The sequence below is a fragment of the Mirounga leonina genome, unplaced genomic scaffold (genome assembly GCF_011800145.1).
Source record: "Mirounga leonina isolate KUSES-001 unplaced genomic scaffold, KU_Mleo_1.0 Mir_152, whole genome shotgun sequence".
In the NCBI taxonomy this organism is placed as follows: Eukaryota; Metazoa; Chordata; class Mammalia; order Carnivora; family Phocidae; genus Mirounga; species Mirounga leonina.
Genome location: NW_023270380.1, coordinates 20,869,761 through 20,889,853, shown reverse-complemented (window position 1 = coordinate 20,889,853; position 20,093 = coordinate 20,869,761). Strand labels below are relative to the sequence as shown.

Below are 20,093 nucleotides of genomic sequence, written 5' to 3'. Positions count from 1 at the left end.
GGCTGTCCCCCCTCCTCCCTCCCACCCCCCACTGTCCCCTCTGAGCCTGGCTGTCGTCCCTCCTCCCTCCCACCCCCCACTGTCCCCTCTGCCCTGGCTGTCCCCTCTCCCCCGTCCCCCCCAGGCCCCGCTGATGTCACTGCGCCTGAATTGAGGAACTTGCCGATGCTCCCACTTGGCTCCCCAGCTCTCAGCCAGTAAGTTTAGTTGATTCATCAGAAGCCGATTTGCCCAAAATGGCCAATGTGCTGAATTTGCTCGTGTGGTTGTGGTTGGCCATTTTATCCTCAGCACCACAGTTTAAGGAACATTACGCCCTCACCCTGGCCCCGGTCCCAACCAGTGCAGCTCCAGCAGGCGAGGGGCGGGGGGCGCTGGGGGGCGCAGGAGGGGTGCTGGGGGGGCAGGAGGGGCGCTGGGGGATGCAGGAGGGGCTCAGAGGGGCTCTGGGGGGCGCTAAGGGGACTCGGAGTGGGTACTGACATGACACACAAAAACACGAAGCATTTGTAAGGGGAGAGGCTTCTCCAAAATGATGAATACGTTCGTAAGGCATACTCCCATTCAGAAGTAGCCGTTCCTTGGGGTCTAGCAACAGCAGGAGGGGGAAGAAGCGATTCTGAATTGCTCTTTGGAGGACCATGGAAACCAGCCAGTGAGAAGCACAATCAGAATCGTGAATGGTCAGAACCAGCTTTTAGCGAGATGCCCGGGGGCTCCCATCTCCCCATGGGCTCTGATCATAGCTAGCAAACGACCCCACCGACCCTCCCCACCCCAGTGCAGGCAGGGATCTTGCTAGAATACAGAGCTGAGCTAGTCTGTGCCCTGTGTCTGGCTCCAGGTACTGGTGGGCAAGGAGCAGGGCCACCCCTTTGCCAAGGGGCTGCTGGTGGAGCCCCATCACCCCTGGGTCCTGCCCAGTGTGGGGCGGGGAACAGATCCCAGGGTGAGGGCTTGTGCAAGGGCTCACAGCCCGGCCCCCGCGTACCTGCCCCCAGCCTCAGCAAAGTCAGCCTTTCCAAGAGCACCTCGCGTTTCTATCACTCTCACTTTCGCTTCTGCTCTTCTCTCTGCCTAAATTCTCTGCTTCTACCCTTTTCACCGGCAAACTCCTACTCATCCTTCAAGGCCCAGGCCAAATAGATTCTCCCGGTCATTTCCCCTCCCTGCTTGGTAGATGGAGCAGATCCTCTTTTCTCTGGACTTGCACAATCTTCCAGAGCTCATTCGTCTGGTGCATGTTTGTCGAGCTCCCTCCTTCCAGGCGCTGGGGCTAGAGCACGACCTAGACACGGTCCCCGTGGCGGAGGTGGGAGCCAGCCCCACCTCACCCCTCTCCCACTGCAGCGAGGTGTCTGGTGCTCTGCGTGCCCCCAGGGCAACAAAGAGGGGGAGGGGTCCTGGAGAAGCTGGGTCAGGGCTGACCTTGGTGGCGCCTGAGTCAGGCCAGAGGCCCGGGAGTCACCCTGCAGCTGCCTCCAGGCTTCCCCCAGGGCACACGGTCAGGAGGCCGTGATGATGCCAGGCTCCCCTGGGCTTGGGCGTGGGCGGGGGGGCCCTGGCTGCTCACGCCTCTTGGCAATAAAGGGGCGCTCACCCCCCGAGCCTGCTGATCCCAGGAGGGGGATATCGAGCAAACGGACCATAGACAGTCTCGAGCCCTGTGTCCTATTCCCAACCACTCCACTGGGAGGCTTGGAGCGAGTCACTAGACCTCTCTCTGCCTCCGCTTCCTCATCTGGAGGAACTGGGGCCGGGTTCACCGGGGTGAGGGCCTGAGGGGCACCCAGCAGTAGCTGGGACATGCTGGCTGGAGGCTGGAAGGTAGGGTCTCACCTATCCAGGCCTCCGTCTTCCAGGTCTCGGAACTCCGGGTTGGTCCAGGTGGAAAACTTCTCCAGGATATAGGCAGCCAGGCCCACGGGAGAGTCGTTCAGAGCGCAGCCTGGGGTGGGGAGAAGTGAGGGAGGGACTCAGGCCTGGGACCAGCGAGCGGTCAGCACCCCGTCGGGGCACAGCTCTGCCCTAACCCTGGGGTGCTCAGGCACCCCCATCTACTTAACCATTGGCCTCGGAACTCTCATCTGAGAAAAAGGGGTAACACCGCCCCCACTGCATGGGCAGCTTCCCGCGTTTGGGGAGATCCAGATGGGAAATATGTATGAATGCTGGTTTTAAAAAGGTGGGGTTTGGGACACCTGGCTGGCTCGGTCCGAAGAGCATGCAACTCTTGATCCTGGGGTCGTTGAGTTTGAGCCCCACGTTGGGTATAGAGATTACTTAAATAAACAAACTTAAAAAAAAAAGGTGAGGTTTTTAGTTTATATGCTCTGGTTTGTGAAAACTAAGAAACAACCTAAAAGTCCAAATTAGGGGAAAAGTTCCAAATGAATATCGACCCCCTCCACCCGCCCCAGTCCTGGAGCTGCCAGGTCCCCAGGCTCCCTCCTCAACTCAGGCTCAGGGTGCAGGGGTCAGGGGTCAAGGCCCCGGGGCACACCGAATCAGATCGAACAGGTGTTTGGAATGCGCTGGCCATGCATCGACTGACCTCTGCCTAGAAGTGCAGGGTGAGAAAGAGTTCGGGGCCCTCCCAGGAGGTTTTCATCCTGGAGCAGTGTTGCTGGGTGGGTAAGGCCCCCTGGCCATGCGCCTGGCTGAATGGGAGGGGTGTGGCTCCCGCCCCAGCAGAGAAGGCCGCAGCATCCGGAGCACGCACTCACCCACAGTGTCGGGTTTGGTGCCCTGGATGTGCATATAACCGCTCTCCCTCATCAAGCTGTAGAAAACCTTCTCCTTGAAGGGGTACAGCAGCTCTATATCCCTCTGGGTGTAGCCGAAAAACCTCGGGAAACGCCATCCCAGGAGAAGGGTCAGGGTGCCGGGATTTAAAACGAAAGCCATGTTCAAATGCAGGCCTTTCACGTGGCTGAGGGCGGAGAGAGGGTCCAGGTGAAGCTGATGCAGGGCTGGGGAGGGGAGACGAGCAGGAGGCCACGGGGCTGAGGTGCGCAGCGCCAGCCCTCTTGGAATCTGCGCCTCTGGGGTGGCCCCATGATGGGGAGGAGGGGGTTGGCGAGGAAAATACAGAGTTTCTAGGAAGTTCTGGGCTCTTCTGGGGCTTGGTGCACCAGAAATGTCTACTGCCTGACTTTCCCCTCCTCTATCTGGCCCTTTCTGCCTGGGCACCTGGCCCAGAGTTCCCAACCCTGTGTGACACCCAATAGAGAGAGAATCCACGTCAAGGTACCCCAGGCATGGCAGGGTGATGGGCGGGCCTCCCTCCCCTGCCCCAGGCCCACAGACACCCCGCCTGGGTGGCCCCTGGCAAGAGGACGCTCTAAGTCTCAGATAGCGTGCCCAGGCGGAATCCCCTGCATGGATGGCTGCCCCACCCACCTGACAGGGACCCTCACCTGGGCACCATCTGGGCCATGTTGGTGCAGATCAGGGACCCCCAATCCCCGCCCTGAACATAGAATTCCTGGAAGCCCAGCCGTAGCATCAGCTTATAAAAGATCCTGGCCGTGGCCACTGAATTCAAGCCTGGTTTGAAGGGGAGAGAGAACAGAGTCACAGGGAGGTCACTCCCTTGGTCCTCTTGGGCTCCTAGGAAATTCCTCACCTCCCCCCACCCCGTTTGCCCCAGGCTGGGGTCACAGTGGCTCACGGGAGGGGAGAAGGAGTCCGGGGGCCCCACGGCGGCATGGCCAGCACCCAGCAGGCAGCCTGGGCATCTGCGTTGCAGAGAGGGACAGCGAGGGGACGGCCACACAGCAAGGCCATGGTGGGCTCGGGCCAGCACCACGAGGTTCTGGAGGCCCTGCTGCCCGTGGGCTGGCCTGGGCTCTGGGCTGCTCTGCCCATCCCCTGCCCACGGAACCCGGCAGAGCCCCAGAAGGGGCGCTGGCCATCTGGCCCCCCAGGCTCCGAAGGGAGCTGTCCCGGCTGGCTCCCCGCCTGTGGGAAGACCTGGCCCCCAGCAGCCCCTGTACCCTTTTTGGAGGATGCCTCTGAGAAGCCGTAGCCAGGAATGGAAGGGCAGATAACTTCAAAAATGTGCTCCTCGCTCAGGCCGTGGTTCCTGGGGTCAGTCAGGAGCGGGATGATCTTATAAAACTCGTAGAAGGAGCCGGGCCAGCCGTGCACCATCAGCAAGGGCTTCGGGGTGCAGCCGGATGGCGGCTGGTGGGGCTTCACGTGGATGAAGTGGATGTCCAGCCCTGGGGGGCAGAGCACGGTCAGCTAGCAGGGAGGGGGGAGGCCCCGCAACGGGGGAGGCTGCAGCCACAGCCCTCCACGTGTCCAGGCAGGCTCTGCACCCCCCCCCCCGCCCCCCCAGAGCCCGGGCAGTGGGGGCGGCGCCCTCAGGGGCCCACGGTGCTGGGCTGCCTGCGTGCCTACTCAGTGCTCCAGCCGCACAGCCGCCTTGCCACGGACAGACCGTGACCATGCCCCTACACATCAGGGCACGAGCCCTGCCAGGCCGGGGCAGGGCTGCTCGTGCACTGCCCGCTTCCCAGAGCCCAGCGCAGGTCCTGGCTCCTGGTGGCCCTTGGGGAAGGCTGCCTAATAATGTGAAGACCGGGGCAGGGGCGCCCAGCCGGCTCGGTCGGTAGAGCACATGACTCCTGATCTTGGGGTTGTAAGTTCGAGCCCCGTGCTCGGTGTAGAGATCACTTAAATATAAAACCTTTAAAAAATAAAAAAAAGATTGAGGGACATCTGGGTGGCTCAGACGTTAAGCGTCTGCCTTTGGCTTAGGTCATGATCCCAGGGTCCTGGGATCGAGCCCCACGTCAGGCTCCCTGCTTGGCAGGGAGTCTGCTTCTCCCTCTGACCCTCCCCCCTCTCATGTGTGCTCTTTCTCTCAAATAAATAAATAAAATCTTTAAAAAAAAAGTTTTCTCTGAGCAATAAAATTTCAAGTGAATTTTTTTTTTTTAATGATTTTATGTATTTATTTGAGAGAGAAACAGAGAGAGCACAAGTGGGGGGTGGTGGGGGCAGAGGGAGAAGCAGGCTTCCCGCTGAGCAGGGAGCCCGACGCAGGGCTCGATCCCATGACCCTGAGATCATGACCTGAGCCGAAGGCAGATGTTTAACCGACTGAACCACCCAGGTGCCCCTGAATTATTTGCTTTTTTTGTGTTTTCTGTACTTCCTAATTTTTCAACAAGGGATATAAATTCAAAGCATAACTTTAAGTGGAGACATTTTTTTAAAGTTGAGTTGCGTGCTAGGCACTGGGAACACATCCAGGCCGAGGGTGGCTGACTGGGCTCCAGGCCCCCCAGAGTCCCTTCGAGGATGGTCCCTTCCCAGGCAAGTGGCCCGGAGAGCACCTGGGCGTTCAGGGCAAACAGCCTGCGCTGCCGTCACACCTGCAGCCCTGCACCACAACCAGCTCACGTTCTGGTGGGTTATTAATTCATTACATAAATAATATATGTTTACTGTAAGAAACGGAAAACAGATAAATCAAAGGGGGAAAAATCACATGTAGTACCACTATCTGGAGAGAACACTGTGTTGTCTTTCCAAATTTTTAAAAATAAATTTGTTATTTTGGAACAATTTATTTTAAGGGATCCCTAATGCCCAAGGTGGGGCTCGAATGCATGACCCCAAGGTCAAGACTAGCATGTTTCGGGGCACCTGGGTGGCTCAGTCGGTTAAGCGTCTGACTCTTGGTTTTGGCTCAGGTCTTGATCTCACAGTGGAGCCTACATAAAAAAAAAAAAAGTCTCACGCTCCATGGAGCCAGCCAGGCGCCCTGATCTTGGAACAATTTCAGATTTATAGAAAAATAGTGAGGATAGTACAGGAAGTTCCTATGAACCCACACCCAGTTTCCCGGTCATTAACGGCTTACATTAGTCCGGTACATTTGTTACAAGGAACGAACCAGTACTGATACGTTAATAACTCCACTAAAGTCCATCATTTATTCAGATCTCCTTAGTTTTAGAAACATTTTTATTTTTAAAATTTTATGGTAGGAAGAGCATTTAGTCCCTCCTTACAAATCGCTGAGTGTGCCATCCAGTACCGCCGGCTGTGGGCACTATGCGGCCTGTCAGGTGTCTAGAACTTACTCATCTGGCATAACTGAGGCCCTATACCTGTTACCGAGCGTCTCCCCATCTCCCCGCTTCCCCACTTCCCGGGTCCCACCTCCTCCTCTCTGCTTCTACGAGCTGGACAATCTGGGAGCCCCCCATACGTGGGATCGTGCGGTATTTGTGCTTGTATGACCAGCTTGTTTCACTCAGCAGAATGTCCAGGTTCATCCACGTGGTCACCTAGGGCAGGGTTTCCTTCTTCTTAAAGACTGAATAACACTGGTGTCCACAGACAACGGAACACAGCTCAAATGTCCTGAGTTTTTACCTGACGTCCTTTCCCTGTTCCAGGATCCCATCCAGGACCCCACATTATGTTCAATTGTCTTGTCTCCTTAGACTCCTCTGGACTGTGGCAGTTCAGACTTTCTTTTTTTTAAAAATTTATTTGAGAGAGAGCAAGAGAGCAAGAGAGAGCACACACAAGTGGAGGGAGGGGCAGAGGGAGAGGGAGAGAGACTCTCAAGCGAACTCTGAGCTGAGCGAGGAGCCCGACCTGGGGCTCTATCTCACGACCCCAAGATCACGACCTGAGCTGAAACCAAGAGACAGACGCTCAACCGAGGGAGCCCCCCAGGCGCCCCCAGTTCAGACTTAAAAAAAAAACAACATCATAACTTTCTTCAAACAAAAATAGAACCCTACATCCATTCTATCGTGGAGGCTTCTGTGCATGTCCCTCTATGTTGCTGTGTTTACTCCTGTTCTAGAGTTCTTTTCGGAAGTAACCTTCCCTCCTTCGGAACACGCTGCACGATGTGAGGGATTTCTAATGCATCTGCGTCCAGAGTTGGGGAGCCCCATGCGCACACACGTGGGCCGGAGTGCATGGGCGATCCCCGGAGGCGTGGGTGTGAGCACGTGTGTGAGGGCAGAAGCATCCCGGGGCGGGAACCGGTGGCCACGGGGGGCAGGGGCGAGACCGAGGCTGCTTTTTCACCGTGTCCTTGCATACTGTTCGAATTTTAAATACTTGAATTTTAAAAATGAAGAAAAATGTTAAAACCCATACTTCCTCATTGACTCTGCAGGGGGCTTCCCTCAGCGGAGGAAGCAAGCCGCCCTCCCCGCCGGCCAGGTTTTCCCGGTTTGTCTATGGTGCTGTGGGGTGCTCCAGGCTGTCCGCTCTGAACCCAGGAGCTGAGCTGGGCACTGGGCCTGGTGGGTGGTGACGGGGGGGACGGTGGGGGATGTCAGGGCCCAGGGCCTGAGCCGGGACAGGGGCTCGAGATGAAGGGTACAGGGCCGAGCTGGCCCTGGCCCTGAACCTCGGCCTCCCGGTGACTCAGCAATGCTGTCCTCTCTGGAGGGGATGGGCTGGGCCTGAGGCCTCCGAGGCCCTGCCTGCTTGCTCCCAGACTCTGTGGCTAGAGATTGATCTCCGGAGGAAGGCCCAGGCCTCCTCACAGGACAGGGAATCACATGCAGAGCCCAGAATACTGGGGTAGGGGCAGAGAGGACTCCAGAAAAGTCTGAGCCTGATGGACCAACGAGGACGGCAGCAGACGGAGGGAGGAGGGAGGCCTTCTTGGACCACCCAGCCCGGGGACCCAGGGAAAGATGCACGAAGTTGTGCTGGGCCGGGGCCGGGCCACGAGCCAGGGGAGGCCGCTGGCCCGCACGTGGGTTCAGTCGCAGCGGGCTGAGGTCTGGGAGGACTCGATGCCCGAAGTCGCCCCCTTTGGAGCGCTTGCACTGTTTTGTGCTGTGATGTCCAGGGGGTAAGGCTTTCTCGAGCCTGCAGCCTCCAGGAAGGGAAGAGCCCCTTTGTGCTGCTTGCCTCTGGGTTTTTGAATGTGCTGTTCCCTCCTCCTGGACCACCCTCCCCACATAAGTGGCAAACTCCTATTCATCCTTTAAGTCTCAGCTCAGATGCCACCTCCTCTAGGAAGCCTTCTGTCACACTCCTGGGTGGCATGGGCTCACAAAGCTCCCAGAGCCTCCTCCCTCACAGAACCCCTTACCCTGTGCTGGGATGGTTAGCATCACCCCAGAGTGAGGGCAGGGACCCCGTTCTCTGGCTGTGTGTCCCCAACCCCAGCAGAACGCCTGGGTCCATGACACACCTGCCTGTCAGCATCTGCTAGAGGACCAGTGAGGAGCTGGGACAGCAGAGTCACCTAATCACCATGAGGAGGCCAGGCCATCTGGCACCAGCGATGCGAAAGGCAACCTTTGGAAATGACATATGAGGACCTGTATGTACTTTGACTTGGATGAAGTGGCCTGGCCCTCTTGTGAGGCTCATGATGAAGACATCAAAGTCCCCTAAGGGACACAGCATCCATTGATTTATGTGTAAAATTAGTCCTCACCTTATTAAAGCTACAAATTTAAAAACCTAGCTCTCTATTAAGCCTGAGTTCAACTTACAAATATTGTTCTCTCTATATTGTTCAAATTTTATTATTATTTTTTAAAGATTCTATTTTTAAGTCATCTCTACACCCAGCAGGGGAGCTCGAACTCACGAACCCCTGAGATCAAGAGTCACATGACTCTCCCGACTGAGCCAGCCGGGCATCCCTTATATATTTATTTAATCTAAGCAATGTTGACAGTTATTCTCCAGAGGCCTCTGATTAATGGATGGTTGCATTTCTAAACTTGCTTAATGATGCTCCTTTAAACACAGCATAATTTCAATTTCCTTTTTACGAACTTTAGTTGATCTGTCTGACCCATATGTCTTCCACATACTTTAAGTTAATTCTCAGAATTTTGGTAGATTTATAACTATGGTAAATCCTAAATCTTCCAACACTGCATATAAGCTCAGGGAGATTTTCACATAAAATCACAGAGCTAAACCCATTACTCAGTTACACACTCTAAATTAGAATGCAAAAGTCTTGTTGTTACTGGGAAAGGCCAAATTCCCTCAAACATGACGATTATTTACAATTCCAAAAATGGGGGCGCCTGGGTGGCTCAGACGGTTGAGCGTCTGCCTTCAGCTCAGGTCATGATCTCAGGGTCCTGGGATCAAGCCCCGTGTCGGGCTCCTTGCTCAGCGGGGAGTTTGCTTCTCCCTCTGCTGCTCCCCCGGCTTGTGCTCTCTCTCTTTCTCGAATAAATAAATGAAATCTTAAAAAAGGAAGGAAAACCTGATAGCTGCTACAACACGGATGAACTCTGAGGACCTGGTGCCGAGCGCAGCAAGCCAGGCAGAAGGACAAACGCTCTACTCATATGAGGTATTCAGGTACAGAATTCGTATTTAAATTCAGAGACAGAAAGTAGAATGATGGCTTCCAGAGGCGAGGGAAAGGGGAGAAATGGGGATTACTGTTTAATGGGACAGAGTTTCAGCTTTTTAAAATAAAAAAGTTCTGAAGATGGATGGTGGGGATGGTTGCATAAGGATATAAATGTGCCGAATGCCCCTGTACCAGGGTATTATACTTGCCTGACAGTGGTCGAAATGATGAATTTTCTGTAATGTATGTTTTATGATAATTAAAAATAAATAGATTTTTAAAAAGTAACACTATGAGCTTGAATTTCCTAAATATTCTAGGTGCTTTTTAAAGATTTTATCTTTTATTTTATTATTATTTTTAAAGATTTTGTTTTTAAGTCATCTGTATACCATAACCCGGAGATCAAGAGTTGCACACTCCACCGACCAAGCCAGCCAGGAGCCCCAACACTTCTGTATGATTCTGAATCTTTCTGGGGTTAAGATACGCTTTTCCAACAGACAGACCAGTGGAACAGAACTGAGAGCCCGGAAATAAACCCAGGCATATACAGTTAACCAATCTTTGACAAGGACACTGAATGGGAGAGAAGACAGTCTCTTGAATCAGTGGCGCCGGGATAATTAGGTATTCACATGAAAAACAATGGAGCTGGACCCCTACCTCACACCACTCACAAAAATTAACTCGAAATGGATCAAAGACTTAAATGTAAGACCTGAAACCACGAAACCCCTGGAAGGAAACACAGACACAGCTCTCCCAATGTGGGTCCTGGTGATGGTTTCTTGCATGTGACACCTAAAGCTCAAGCAACTGAAGCAAAAATAAACAAGTGGACAACATCAAACTAAAAAGCTTCTGCACAGCAAAGACAACCTGTGGAACGGGAGAAAATATTTGCAAACCATACATTTGATAAGGGGTTAATCTCCAAAATATAGAAAGAACTCATCGACTCAGTAGCAGAAACACCACCCAATTAAAACATTGGCAAAGGACCTGAACAGACGCTTCACCGGAGAAGACATCCAGACGGCCAACAGACACATGAAAGGATGCTCAACATCACTCATCCTCAGGCAAATGCAAATCGAAACCACAGTGAGATCCCACCTCACACCTGTCAGAATGGCCATGATCAAAAAGATAAAAACACAAGAGATACCAGTGTTAGCGAGGATGTGGAGAAAAGGGAACCCTCTTACACTGTTGGTGGGAGTGCAAACTGGTGCAGCCACTCTGGAAAACAGTATGGAGGTTCCTCAAAAAATGAAAAACAGAACGACCATATGGTCCAGCAATTCCCATTTTGGGGAATATATATATATAAAAATGAAAACAATTCAAAAAGACATCTGCACCCCATGTTCACTGAAGCATTATTTACAGTAGCCAAGACATGTCTATGGATGGATGAACAGATCGAGACATTGTGGTATAAATGTGCACAATGGAATATTATTCAGCCATAAAAAAAACGAGGAAGTCCTACCACTCGTGACAATATGACGCCTTCATTACGCTAAGTGAAATAAGCCAGACAGAGAAAGGATCTCACTGATGTGTGGGATCTAAAACAACAAACAACAAACTCAGAAAAAGAGATCAGATGTGTGGTTACCAGAGGGGGGGTGGGGGGACTGGAGGAAGGGGTCAGAGGGTCCAAACCCCAGGTGCATGGTAAGTAAGCACGGGGGGTGTTGTGTAGCCGACATGCTGTGGGCTTGGAGGGAAGCTAAAATCCTGAGTTCTCGCCATGAGGAGGAAAGTGTTTTCTCTCTTTGTATTGGATCTGTACAAGCAACTGGACGTTAGCAGAACCTGCTGTGGTGATCATTTCACACCAAATATAAACCAAACCCTCACACCGTATGCCTCAACCTCACACCATGACGGGTCTCAATTATTTCTCAGACTGGGGAAAAATGCTTTTCCACGGAGGAAACTGTTCCCTCAGCCCAAACGATCTTGGGGTGACCTTGCCCAGACAATCTGAGAGGCGCCTTCCCTGCAGGCGAAGCTGTGGGACCACGTACCCCCCAGGGGGCACATGAGGTGGAGGGCTGCAGACAGAAAGGGCAATTTCTCGTAGGACTCTGTCTGATGGGCCGAGCAGCCTGAGCAGACACGGTACCCTGGACTCAAAACCTCGGGCGGGGTTGAGCTGCCCGAGGCCACGCTCTCTCCTTTCCAAGGCTGTTCCATCGCTGGGCCCGATTCTGCATTTCTTTGGCTTTTCAATGACCTCTGTGTTTCCCTGCCTTGCTCGAGGGCCCGCTGGGTTTGTGGGGATTCGGCATTCTTTCTGCCCCAGCGAGGTGACCCTACAAATACATCTGGAGGACCGGTATTTGGATTCTAGGTGGGGTCTAAGTCACGCCCCGCAACTGCGGAGGCCGCTCCCACGACAGACCGCCCTCACCAGCTGCTGTTGAGCAAACCTACCTTCAATCTTCGTCTTGAAGTGAGGGTACCTGTTGAGAATCTCCACCTGCTTCCTCCAGTCGAAGCCATTCCGCCAGTAGGAAAGGACTTTCCTCAGGTACTTGGAGTTGAAGCCAAAATGGAAGCGCACGTCCTCCAAAGGTGGGGTCAAACGGACCCTGTCGATCCTCCAGTGTAAGTCCTGGAGCAAAATGCGGGACCCCGGGGAGGGAGAGGGGTTGGGGGGGTGCAGAGCACAGAGCAGGTTTGTTTCCAGAACGCAGAGGAAGCCTGCAGTGACAAGACAGCGAGACAGCAGAGGAAAGCCGCCTCGTCCTGTTGGAGGGTGAGGAGGCCGCTGGTCTGCAGATGTGCGTGCTGGGCTGCCAGGTTCACCCCAGAAGGAGCCTCCTTGTTTCCCACAACAGCGGCTGTTCCCAAAGCCTATGTTCTTCGCTTTTAAAAAAATTAGAGAGAGAGAGCGCGCGCATGTGCACTTGCAACGGGGAGGGCAGAGGGAGAGAGAATCTTAAGCAGCCTCCCCCTGAGCGCAGAGCCCGATGCAGGACTCGATCCCGGGGCCCGGAGATCACGACCCGAGCTGAAACCAAGAGTCAGCTCCTGAGCCGATGGAGCCCCCCAGGCGCCCCTATGTTCTTCACCTTTGACTTCATGTTTACTTCTCTTTGTTTTTAACCCCATGAATGACACGCATCTTTAAGTTCTCTGGGCTTACGCGTGGCCGGCAAACCTTTTGTCAGAGGCCAGACAGTAACTATTTTAGGCTTTTCTCGCGGCCACTGGGCCACTCTGTCCCCGGAGCCTGGAAGCAGCTGGAGGCAGGGCGCGGACGAACGGACATGGCTGTGTGCCAGTAACACTTTATTTACAGACACTGAAATCCGTGTGCCATGCACAGTTCACCCATCCCGAGACTGCTCTTTTTGGATTGTTTTCAGCCGTTTAAAGATGGAAAAGCTCTTCCTAGCATGGGGGCTGTATAAACAGGTGGCAGGACAGACATGTCCCATGGGCTGTGGTCAGCAGACTCCGAGCCTCAGCACTGAGGGAACCACGGTACCTCCGTTGGGATCAAGACACAGACCAGGAGAGAAGGCGCAAGCCGACCGGCCGAGCATTGGGCTAGGATGTCCGCGTCCGCTCCTGGGGCCTCCCAAGTGTTACCTTCTCAGTCAGCGTCCTCCCGAGCACTCCAGGAGCCCAGGGTTCAGATGTTTGAGACTGAGTCTGAGAAGCCATGGAAGGCGTTATCCTCAGGGCCCAGCCTCCGCCCTGAACAGTGAGGCGGCGGCAGCCCTACCCAAGGACGTCCGCCTGCTTTCTCTTGGGTGCAGCCCGCTTTCTGCTTCTTGAAAGCTCACTTTTTATTGGCACGTCTTACAGCATCCTACCTCACTGATCCCTCAGTTACCTTTCCTCCCTGCCCAGTCCTTCTCTCGACTACGGGACTATGAGGGAACGGCGGGAAGGGCCTCTCTCTCCACCGGGCACCCAGCACCGCACCTGCATACAGCAGGTGCTCCGATATGCATAGCCCGAGAGCAGGAATGGGTGGGGATGTCCCGGGTCCCATTCACCCTCCTGGCCCGGGATCCCACCCCACTGGGCACGGCCCCCTAACTCCAGCGTGGGGAGGGGCACAAGCTCTGGAGTTGGATGGACTCGAGTTTGAATCCTGCTTATTATCTCAGTCACCTGGGGTAAATTGCTTTACCTCTCTGAGCTTCAATTTCTGCACCTGTAGAAGGAATGCCAGTCCTCACCCTACAGGGTCACTGCAGGGACTGAACGTGACCACAAGCACCTGGCACACAGCAGGCGCATAATTAATGCTGACCCTGCGGCAGCTTCTCTGTACCCGAGCATTTGATGTCACCATGGCTTGCTTCTCACTTAGGACCTCCGCCCGGGGCCCTGATGAGAACCTGCTGGCTTTCTCTTGCAAGCTCACTCCCAGGGTTTCATGGGGGCGCAAAGGAGGAGGAAGCTGCTTTCTGTGACCTTCGATGCAGGTGCCCGGGGCCAGCTGGCACGCCCCTCTCACCTGGGCCCTGCTGGGCCTTGGGCAGGGGAAGGAGGAGACAGAGGAGGAAGGAGCAGAGGGGACGGTGGGCAGGGGTCAGGCTCTGCACCTGCCCAGTGGGAGAAAAGCAGAGGGAAACCCGCTCCCCAGGCCTGTCCCAGCCGCAGCCTCATGGGAACCATTGAAGGGGCCTTGCTGCCCTCCCCTCTGCTCAGCCCCCCTGCAAAAGGTGCCTTACCTCGATCTCCTCCTCGGAAGTCTCGACCTTGAAAGGGCGGATGCTCTCGTCCTCTGCAGCTGCGGGCCTCGCCCCAGGCCCCCACCACCCATCTTCAAGAGGCAACGTTTCCTCCTTGTCCCGGGAAACAAACCAGTAGATGACAAAACCCAGCACAGAGGTGAGGAGAATTTCCAGCCACATGATTCCTGCAAGAGCGAGGAGACGCTGAATCCCCACCTGCTCTCCCACCTGGCCCCTGACGTCATATACTTTTTTTTTAAAGTAAGCACCACGCCCAGCACGGAGCCCAGTGTGGGGCTCGAACTCATGACCCTGAGACCAAGACCCAAGCTGAGATCAATAGTCGGACCCTTAACTGACTGAGCACCCCAGACCTCAGGTACTTCTAACCTAGAAAAAGAATATAAGCACATAGAAGAACCGGAAACCAAGAAAAAAAAAGACAAGATTCATCTGTAATTCTACTGAGCTATGAAATTCATTCTTCAAATTAGAAATATATGGACTCAGGGCAGCTTCTCCATAAGCCCCGGGTGTGGGGGCTGCACTTCCACGGCCTTGCGTTTCTCTGAGGGGCCTTCAACGCTGGAAGCTTCTCTCCACCCTCCTGAGCTCCTCCATCCCCCAGGAGAGCTGGGCTCCGGAGGCTCTGCCCCTTACTGTCTCTGGAGGGACTTGTCCCCATGCACATCGGGAACCAGCAGGGAGGTTCAGGGGGTGTCACAGGGGGAGTGTTACAAGGCCCGAACACGGCCATACGTCTCAGCTGTAATTTTAAAACAGTTTTAGGAGATGGAATTCACATGATGTACAATCCACCTGCCTCAAGTGTAGGATCTGGTGATTTTTAATGCATTCGCAGCTACGTGCGGCCAGAACTACCATTTTAGAACATTTCCATTACCACAAAGAGAAACTCCGTAGGTCTCAGCCCCTTGATGTCCCTATGGCGGCCCAGCCCTAGGCAACCACGAACCCCCTTTCTGTCTGTGTAGACCCACCTATCACGTTCGTAGAAGCTGTCCAAGTCCTCTTTGCCGAAGGACCTGCTGGGGCCTTGCCGAGGCCCTGAGGTTGGCTCCTGCCGCAGCCGCCCCCCTAAACCGGGCCACCGGGGGGCTGGTCCTTGAAATCCTGGTCCACGGGCGTCCAGAAATCACAGGCTCCCTGCCCTTCCCGCAGCACCTCAGAGATCGAAAGTCCCTTGCTGTCCCCACCCCACTGATACAGGGGACAGGTGTGTGCCCCCCTCCCCCCCAGGCCTTCTCGCTGCTGGGGGCTTGCGATCTGGGCAGGTGACAGGCAGTGTTGGGGAGGGCTTCCTCCGGGCTCTGCTCGGAGCACTCTGTGCCATTCAGCTCACCTAATTATTGTAATAGGCCCATTTTACAGATGAGGAAATGAAGGCTAAGCAGTGTGTCCAAGCCCGAAGAGCCCGCAGATGGGGGAGGCAGGTTCCCAAACTGGATGGACACCCTCCCACCTTACTCCCCACGCTTGGTTACGCGGGGAAGATTTCTCTGCACAATGGAACTGTGTGCCTCTCGAAGGCAGGGAGGATGTCCTTTGCCGCCCTAAACTCTCTCTGTTTCCCTCTAAGGTGGCACGGCGACGTGGACGGCACCACCACAACTGTAAGGGAGCTAGCTCCTAGAGAGAAACTAGGATAAATCAAAACCTTGCAGGAGAATTTCCTACAATCTCTGGAAAACGGGCAGAATCTACTAGAACTGGACCTTGACGAAGTCTGTGACTCAGCAATTACCCCAGGTATAGACCTGCCCTGAACGTGTGCACATTTGCTAAAAGCCATAAACAGCAGCTCTATCTGTGCAGCCCCCCAAACTAGAAATGACCCAACGCCACCCATTCCGGATCACGGGGTCTTCACGATAGCACCCCACACTATGAGACGGTGCCAAGCCGGAGAGCCAGACGCAAGAGAGCACACGTGGCCTGATTCCCTTTATAGAAAGGAAAGGACAAGCACGACCGTAATCTACGGCGAGACTCCGGGAAGGTGTTTTCCTCAGGCGGCGGGGCGGGGCCGGCACTCACGGCTGTTAAAGTCCCGTGTGATTACAAAGTGTGGAAGGGACAGGTCTGCAAGCGGCCCAGGGAAGAGAGACGCGAAGAGCAAGGCTCGGGCAGGAGCAGGGCACAAGTCAGGGGTGCGCAGAGCCGTCGCCGCAGGGACACTCTGTTAGGAGCCAGGGTGGCCACGGTCACGGGCCCCCCGAGCCTGCATGCTGCCCCTCAACTGCGGCAACCCAACTGGGCTCTGGTTCTTTACTCAGCAAGACAGGCAGCCTGGTTCCCGGAAGCTGGGGGTGCATGGGAGGGCTGACCCGATCGCTGGGTCCCCTGGCGGGGGCGACACACTATCTTCCAGCCCCACCACACGCCAAGTGACACGCAGACCCCTTGTGGGTTTGGGGAAGCACCGTGATCCATCTGGGTATCACCGTTTGAGGATCCGGTGTGGCTTTCCCGGAGAACCCCCATTCCGTGGTACCCCCCCCAAGAGAAACTCTGACCACCCTGACTTTAAGAACTGGAACATCTTGGGGTTTACAAAAAGGGAGCTTCTACTGTTTCCGGCAGTTGAAATCCCAGTGCTACCGCTTTCCCGCGAGCTACCAAACCACCCTGCACATTTGTGGCCTCGTAAACTGGGGGTAACCATGCCCGGCTCAAAGCAGGTGCTCCGCCAATGTGCCTTCCTTCCCCTGAATCCCTTTTTACTGTGCACAATCTTCAGGCTGGCAGAGACCCCAGGGGACACCGTCTCTATTAGACAAATGAGCCCGCACCCCAGAGCCGTGCATGACACGGGCACCTGCCATCTGGGAGTATCTTCTCCCCAAGGACGTGGCTTGGGAGGATGGAGGCAGTGCGATGGGACCTCTGGCCATCTGCATCCTGAAACCCCTGTCCCTGGGCAGGTGCCCGTCTTTGTTTCCGTCTGTCCTGAGAAGCTGCAATTCTCAGCCCTGGGGGCAGATTTCTGTCTGGCCTTCACGTTTTCAGGGAGAGCTCTTGCACAGGGTCAGCTCCTGCTGGGGTAGAAAACACTCCACCCCCTTCAAAACATCAAGGTTCAGGAGCCACTGTGAAAACTTCAGAAGAGTCATGCGATGCAGAAGCAGCAGGCCTGCTTCGTGGGGCGGGCTCCTGCTACCCGAGCCTGGGAGGCACGCTCTGAAAGCTCCCGAGACGTATTCGACCTGACTGCATTGCCCTGTGTTGTTTGGTTCGTAATGCACTTTCCCAGAACCCAGACCAAACACTCTGCTGGGAGAGCTGGGGGAGCAGAGGGGAGGAAGTCTTTCCCAACGAAAGCATTTTTTCCTTGGAGTTAGGCTACCCTTCCTAAAAAAGAGATCAGCTTGCCTCATAAGGAAAATGTACTTTTTGTTGTAAACCAGCCTGATTTCTTTCTTTCTTGTTTAGCATAATACCTGACAGCGGTCATGTGGTTACAGGAGACTGTGCTCAGAGGGACGTTGAGGACTCGGATAAGAAACGAGATCCTATGGAGTTTAAATCCCCAAATTCTTCCCTGAGGTCAAGTTCTGGACACATACTTATGCAACCGGGGGGAAAAAATCATGATCGGGGCGCCTGGTGGCTCCATCGGTTGAGCGTCTGCCTTCGGCTCATGTCATGATCCCAGGGTCCTGGGATCGAGCCCCACATCGGGATCCCTGCTCAGCGGGAAGCCTGCTTCTCCCTCTGCCCCTCACTGGCTTATGCTCTCTCTCTCTCCCTCACTCTCTCTCGAATAAATAAATAAATAAAATCTTAAAAAAAATCAGGGATCAGTTTGCAGCGAAGTTACTTGGGCAATATGGTGACCTTAGAACTGAACGTAAAGTACTTGAAAGTGACAAGGGAAGCCCCCGGGGCAGTGAACTGTTTCCTCCTGCCTTGCTGGGTCTGACTTAGGAAGCACAACTCTAAATGCAGGAGGGCAAATAAAGGAGGCGCTTCCGTCTGCCACATGGCTGAAAAGAACATTAGTCTGATAATTTTACCGAATGCCATCTCTCTGTTGTGCTTGGGGCAAAAACACAAGTTTAAAAACAGACAATTCATTTAAGGACTGAGACTAAAAGCTCCACTCTTTTCTTGTAACTTGAATTTGGTCTGTATAAAGTATCAGGAAGTCATGTATTCTTGTAAAGTAAATGGGAGATTTGGATTGGTGCCTTGGAAAAGTAAGGATCGCTTTGCTTTTTGGACCAGAGACGAGCTCAGCAGACACCGCGCGTGCGTGTGACGAGGAGCCGGGTTCTTTGCAGGCACAGGGAGTGAGCAGGTGCCCACGCTCCAGCAGGACAGACGTGCTGATGGACACCTGACACCCTCCCAGGGATGGGCACAATGATACACGTACGCAGGTGGAGAAGCGTGCAAAGGTGGGCATGGTTAAGTCGGCCACAGAGGCTTCACGAGGAGGCAGCGGATTGGAGGGATACCCCGGGGTCCGCCGGCAGCGCACCTGCAGCGAGGAGCCCCGAGGGCCCCCACGTGGGCAGTGCTGGCGCTGACAGGCGAGAGCTCCGGGGTGCGGCTCTCGTGTCTGTCCCTTCCCCACCCTTCTGTGATGTGTTACTTCATCACGCCGCCGCCGGGGGGTTGTAACTCAGAGTCAGGATTGTCATTCAGGCGCCCCTTCTGTAGACTGGGAGCCGGGACTCGGGAGCGAGGTAAGGAAATGGGCACGGCGTGGCTGCGTGAGAAGGTGGGCTGGCTGGGTTACTGGGGACCCAGCACTGTGCCCCTGCAGCCTGCAGCGAGCTGGCCGCTCAGCAAACATGCGCCCGGATTGAGGCAGCGCCGCTAGGCACCAGCGACCTTCCGCCCTTCCTTCCTGGCTCGGGAGTTTGCTTTTAGCGGCAAAGCCCAGCTAAACGCTATGCTTCTTGGCCCTCCCTGCAGCTCCGTCTGATGGAGGGATTAGGTGCCGACGAAGAGCCGTAAGTGTATTTGGGGCAGAGCCACCCGCGGCCCCGACAGCACTGGGTATGAATTGGGAAAAGACGCCCGTTCTTCAAAACACGATCAGAAAATTAACCTACTGTACTGCTTCGGTCATAAGATGCCTCATCGTCATCTGCTGGAAAGTATTTGTAAGTAAACATGCAAATCCACGATGTGGGTGACCTGCATTGCATCTCTCGGGTCGCACAGTGCGCCACCTGCACGAGGGTGCATGGGTCCTGCACGTGTGTGGCAGACCACGTAAAGGGCGCTGACTCAGCTGGGAAGCGTGCACCTCTTGCCCTTCCCCTTCCTCCTTCATGTTTCTGGGGATACAGATGCGATGCCTGGACCCCGGTAGCCATTTTGGGCCAGGAGGGGATCTTGAGGAGAGAGGTCAGCGCTGGGGCAGTGATGGGGATGATGGGTTCCCGCTGACTGTGGCGCCAGTGGCCCAGTCCTGGATTACTTACTCCAAACTTCCTCTGGCTGACAGGGGAACAAACTTCTTTATTGTTTGGGCCACTGTCACTCTGTTGTATTATATCAATCCTCACGAATTGTGAAAGTCGGGGGGAAAAGAAAATATACCCAGTCCTCCCTGTGGACACTCTCTCAACAAGAAACACTCAGTCTTCAAAAGGTTCACTGCTGTATCCGTGCTCCCTGGCTGAGACATGTACCTGATGAATAAACATCGTCCTGTGGCCGGGCCACAGAGAAGGGATGTTCTCCAAGGGCAGACACAATGCAGTGGTGGGCGGGGAGTCCATGGAACCTGCGCCCTCATCCTTCTCGAGGACAAGAGAGGGTGTCTTCCCACTCGGCTGCTTCTTTACATGAAAGACAATTCTGTGACATCTGTCAAAATGTGAACCACGTGTGACCGGCAACTCCACGCTGGGATTTCTCTCCCCAGAACATGGAACCTGCGTTGTCATAAAATGTCTTATGCACAAGAGTATTTGCTGCAGGTTTTCTCCCCCTGCCCTCTCGGTAAAAGGGTAAGACTGGAAACAACCTGAATGTCCATCAGCTGGGGACGGAAATAAGCTGTGACGGAT

The 20,093-nt window shown here is 54.6% G+C and overlaps 1 protein-coding gene across 2 annotated transcripts in view; it reads right to left on the bottom strand.

The window, feature by feature from the left end:
- EPHX1 (epoxide hydrolase 1) overlaps window positions 1–20,093 on the bottom strand; it is a 30,816-nt gene that overhangs the window by 2,418 nt on the left and 8,305 nt on the right. The window contains exons 1-7 of one of the 2 annotated variants that reach the window (XM_035008686.1): window positions 15,045–15,300; window positions 14,041–14,228; window positions 11,780–11,960; window positions 3,999–4,226; window positions 3,420–3,549; window positions 2,727–2,932; window positions 1,840–1,948 (exon numbers count right to left, since the gene is read on the bottom strand). In XM_035008686.1, the coding sequence (XP_034864577.1) occupies window positions 1,840–1,948; window positions 2,727–2,932; window positions 3,420–3,549; window positions 3,999–4,226; window positions 11,780–11,960; window positions 14,041–14,223 (1,037 nt within the window). In that variant the 5' untranslated portion in view covers window positions 14,224–14,228; window positions 15,045–15,300. Of the gene's footprint in view, window positions 1–1,839; window positions 1,949–2,726; window positions 2,933–3,419; window positions 3,550–3,998; window positions 4,227–11,779; window positions 11,961–14,040; window positions 14,229–15,044; window positions 15,301–20,093 lie in introns of those variants that run through there. The other variant, XM_035008685.1, reaches the window with a different exon arrangement.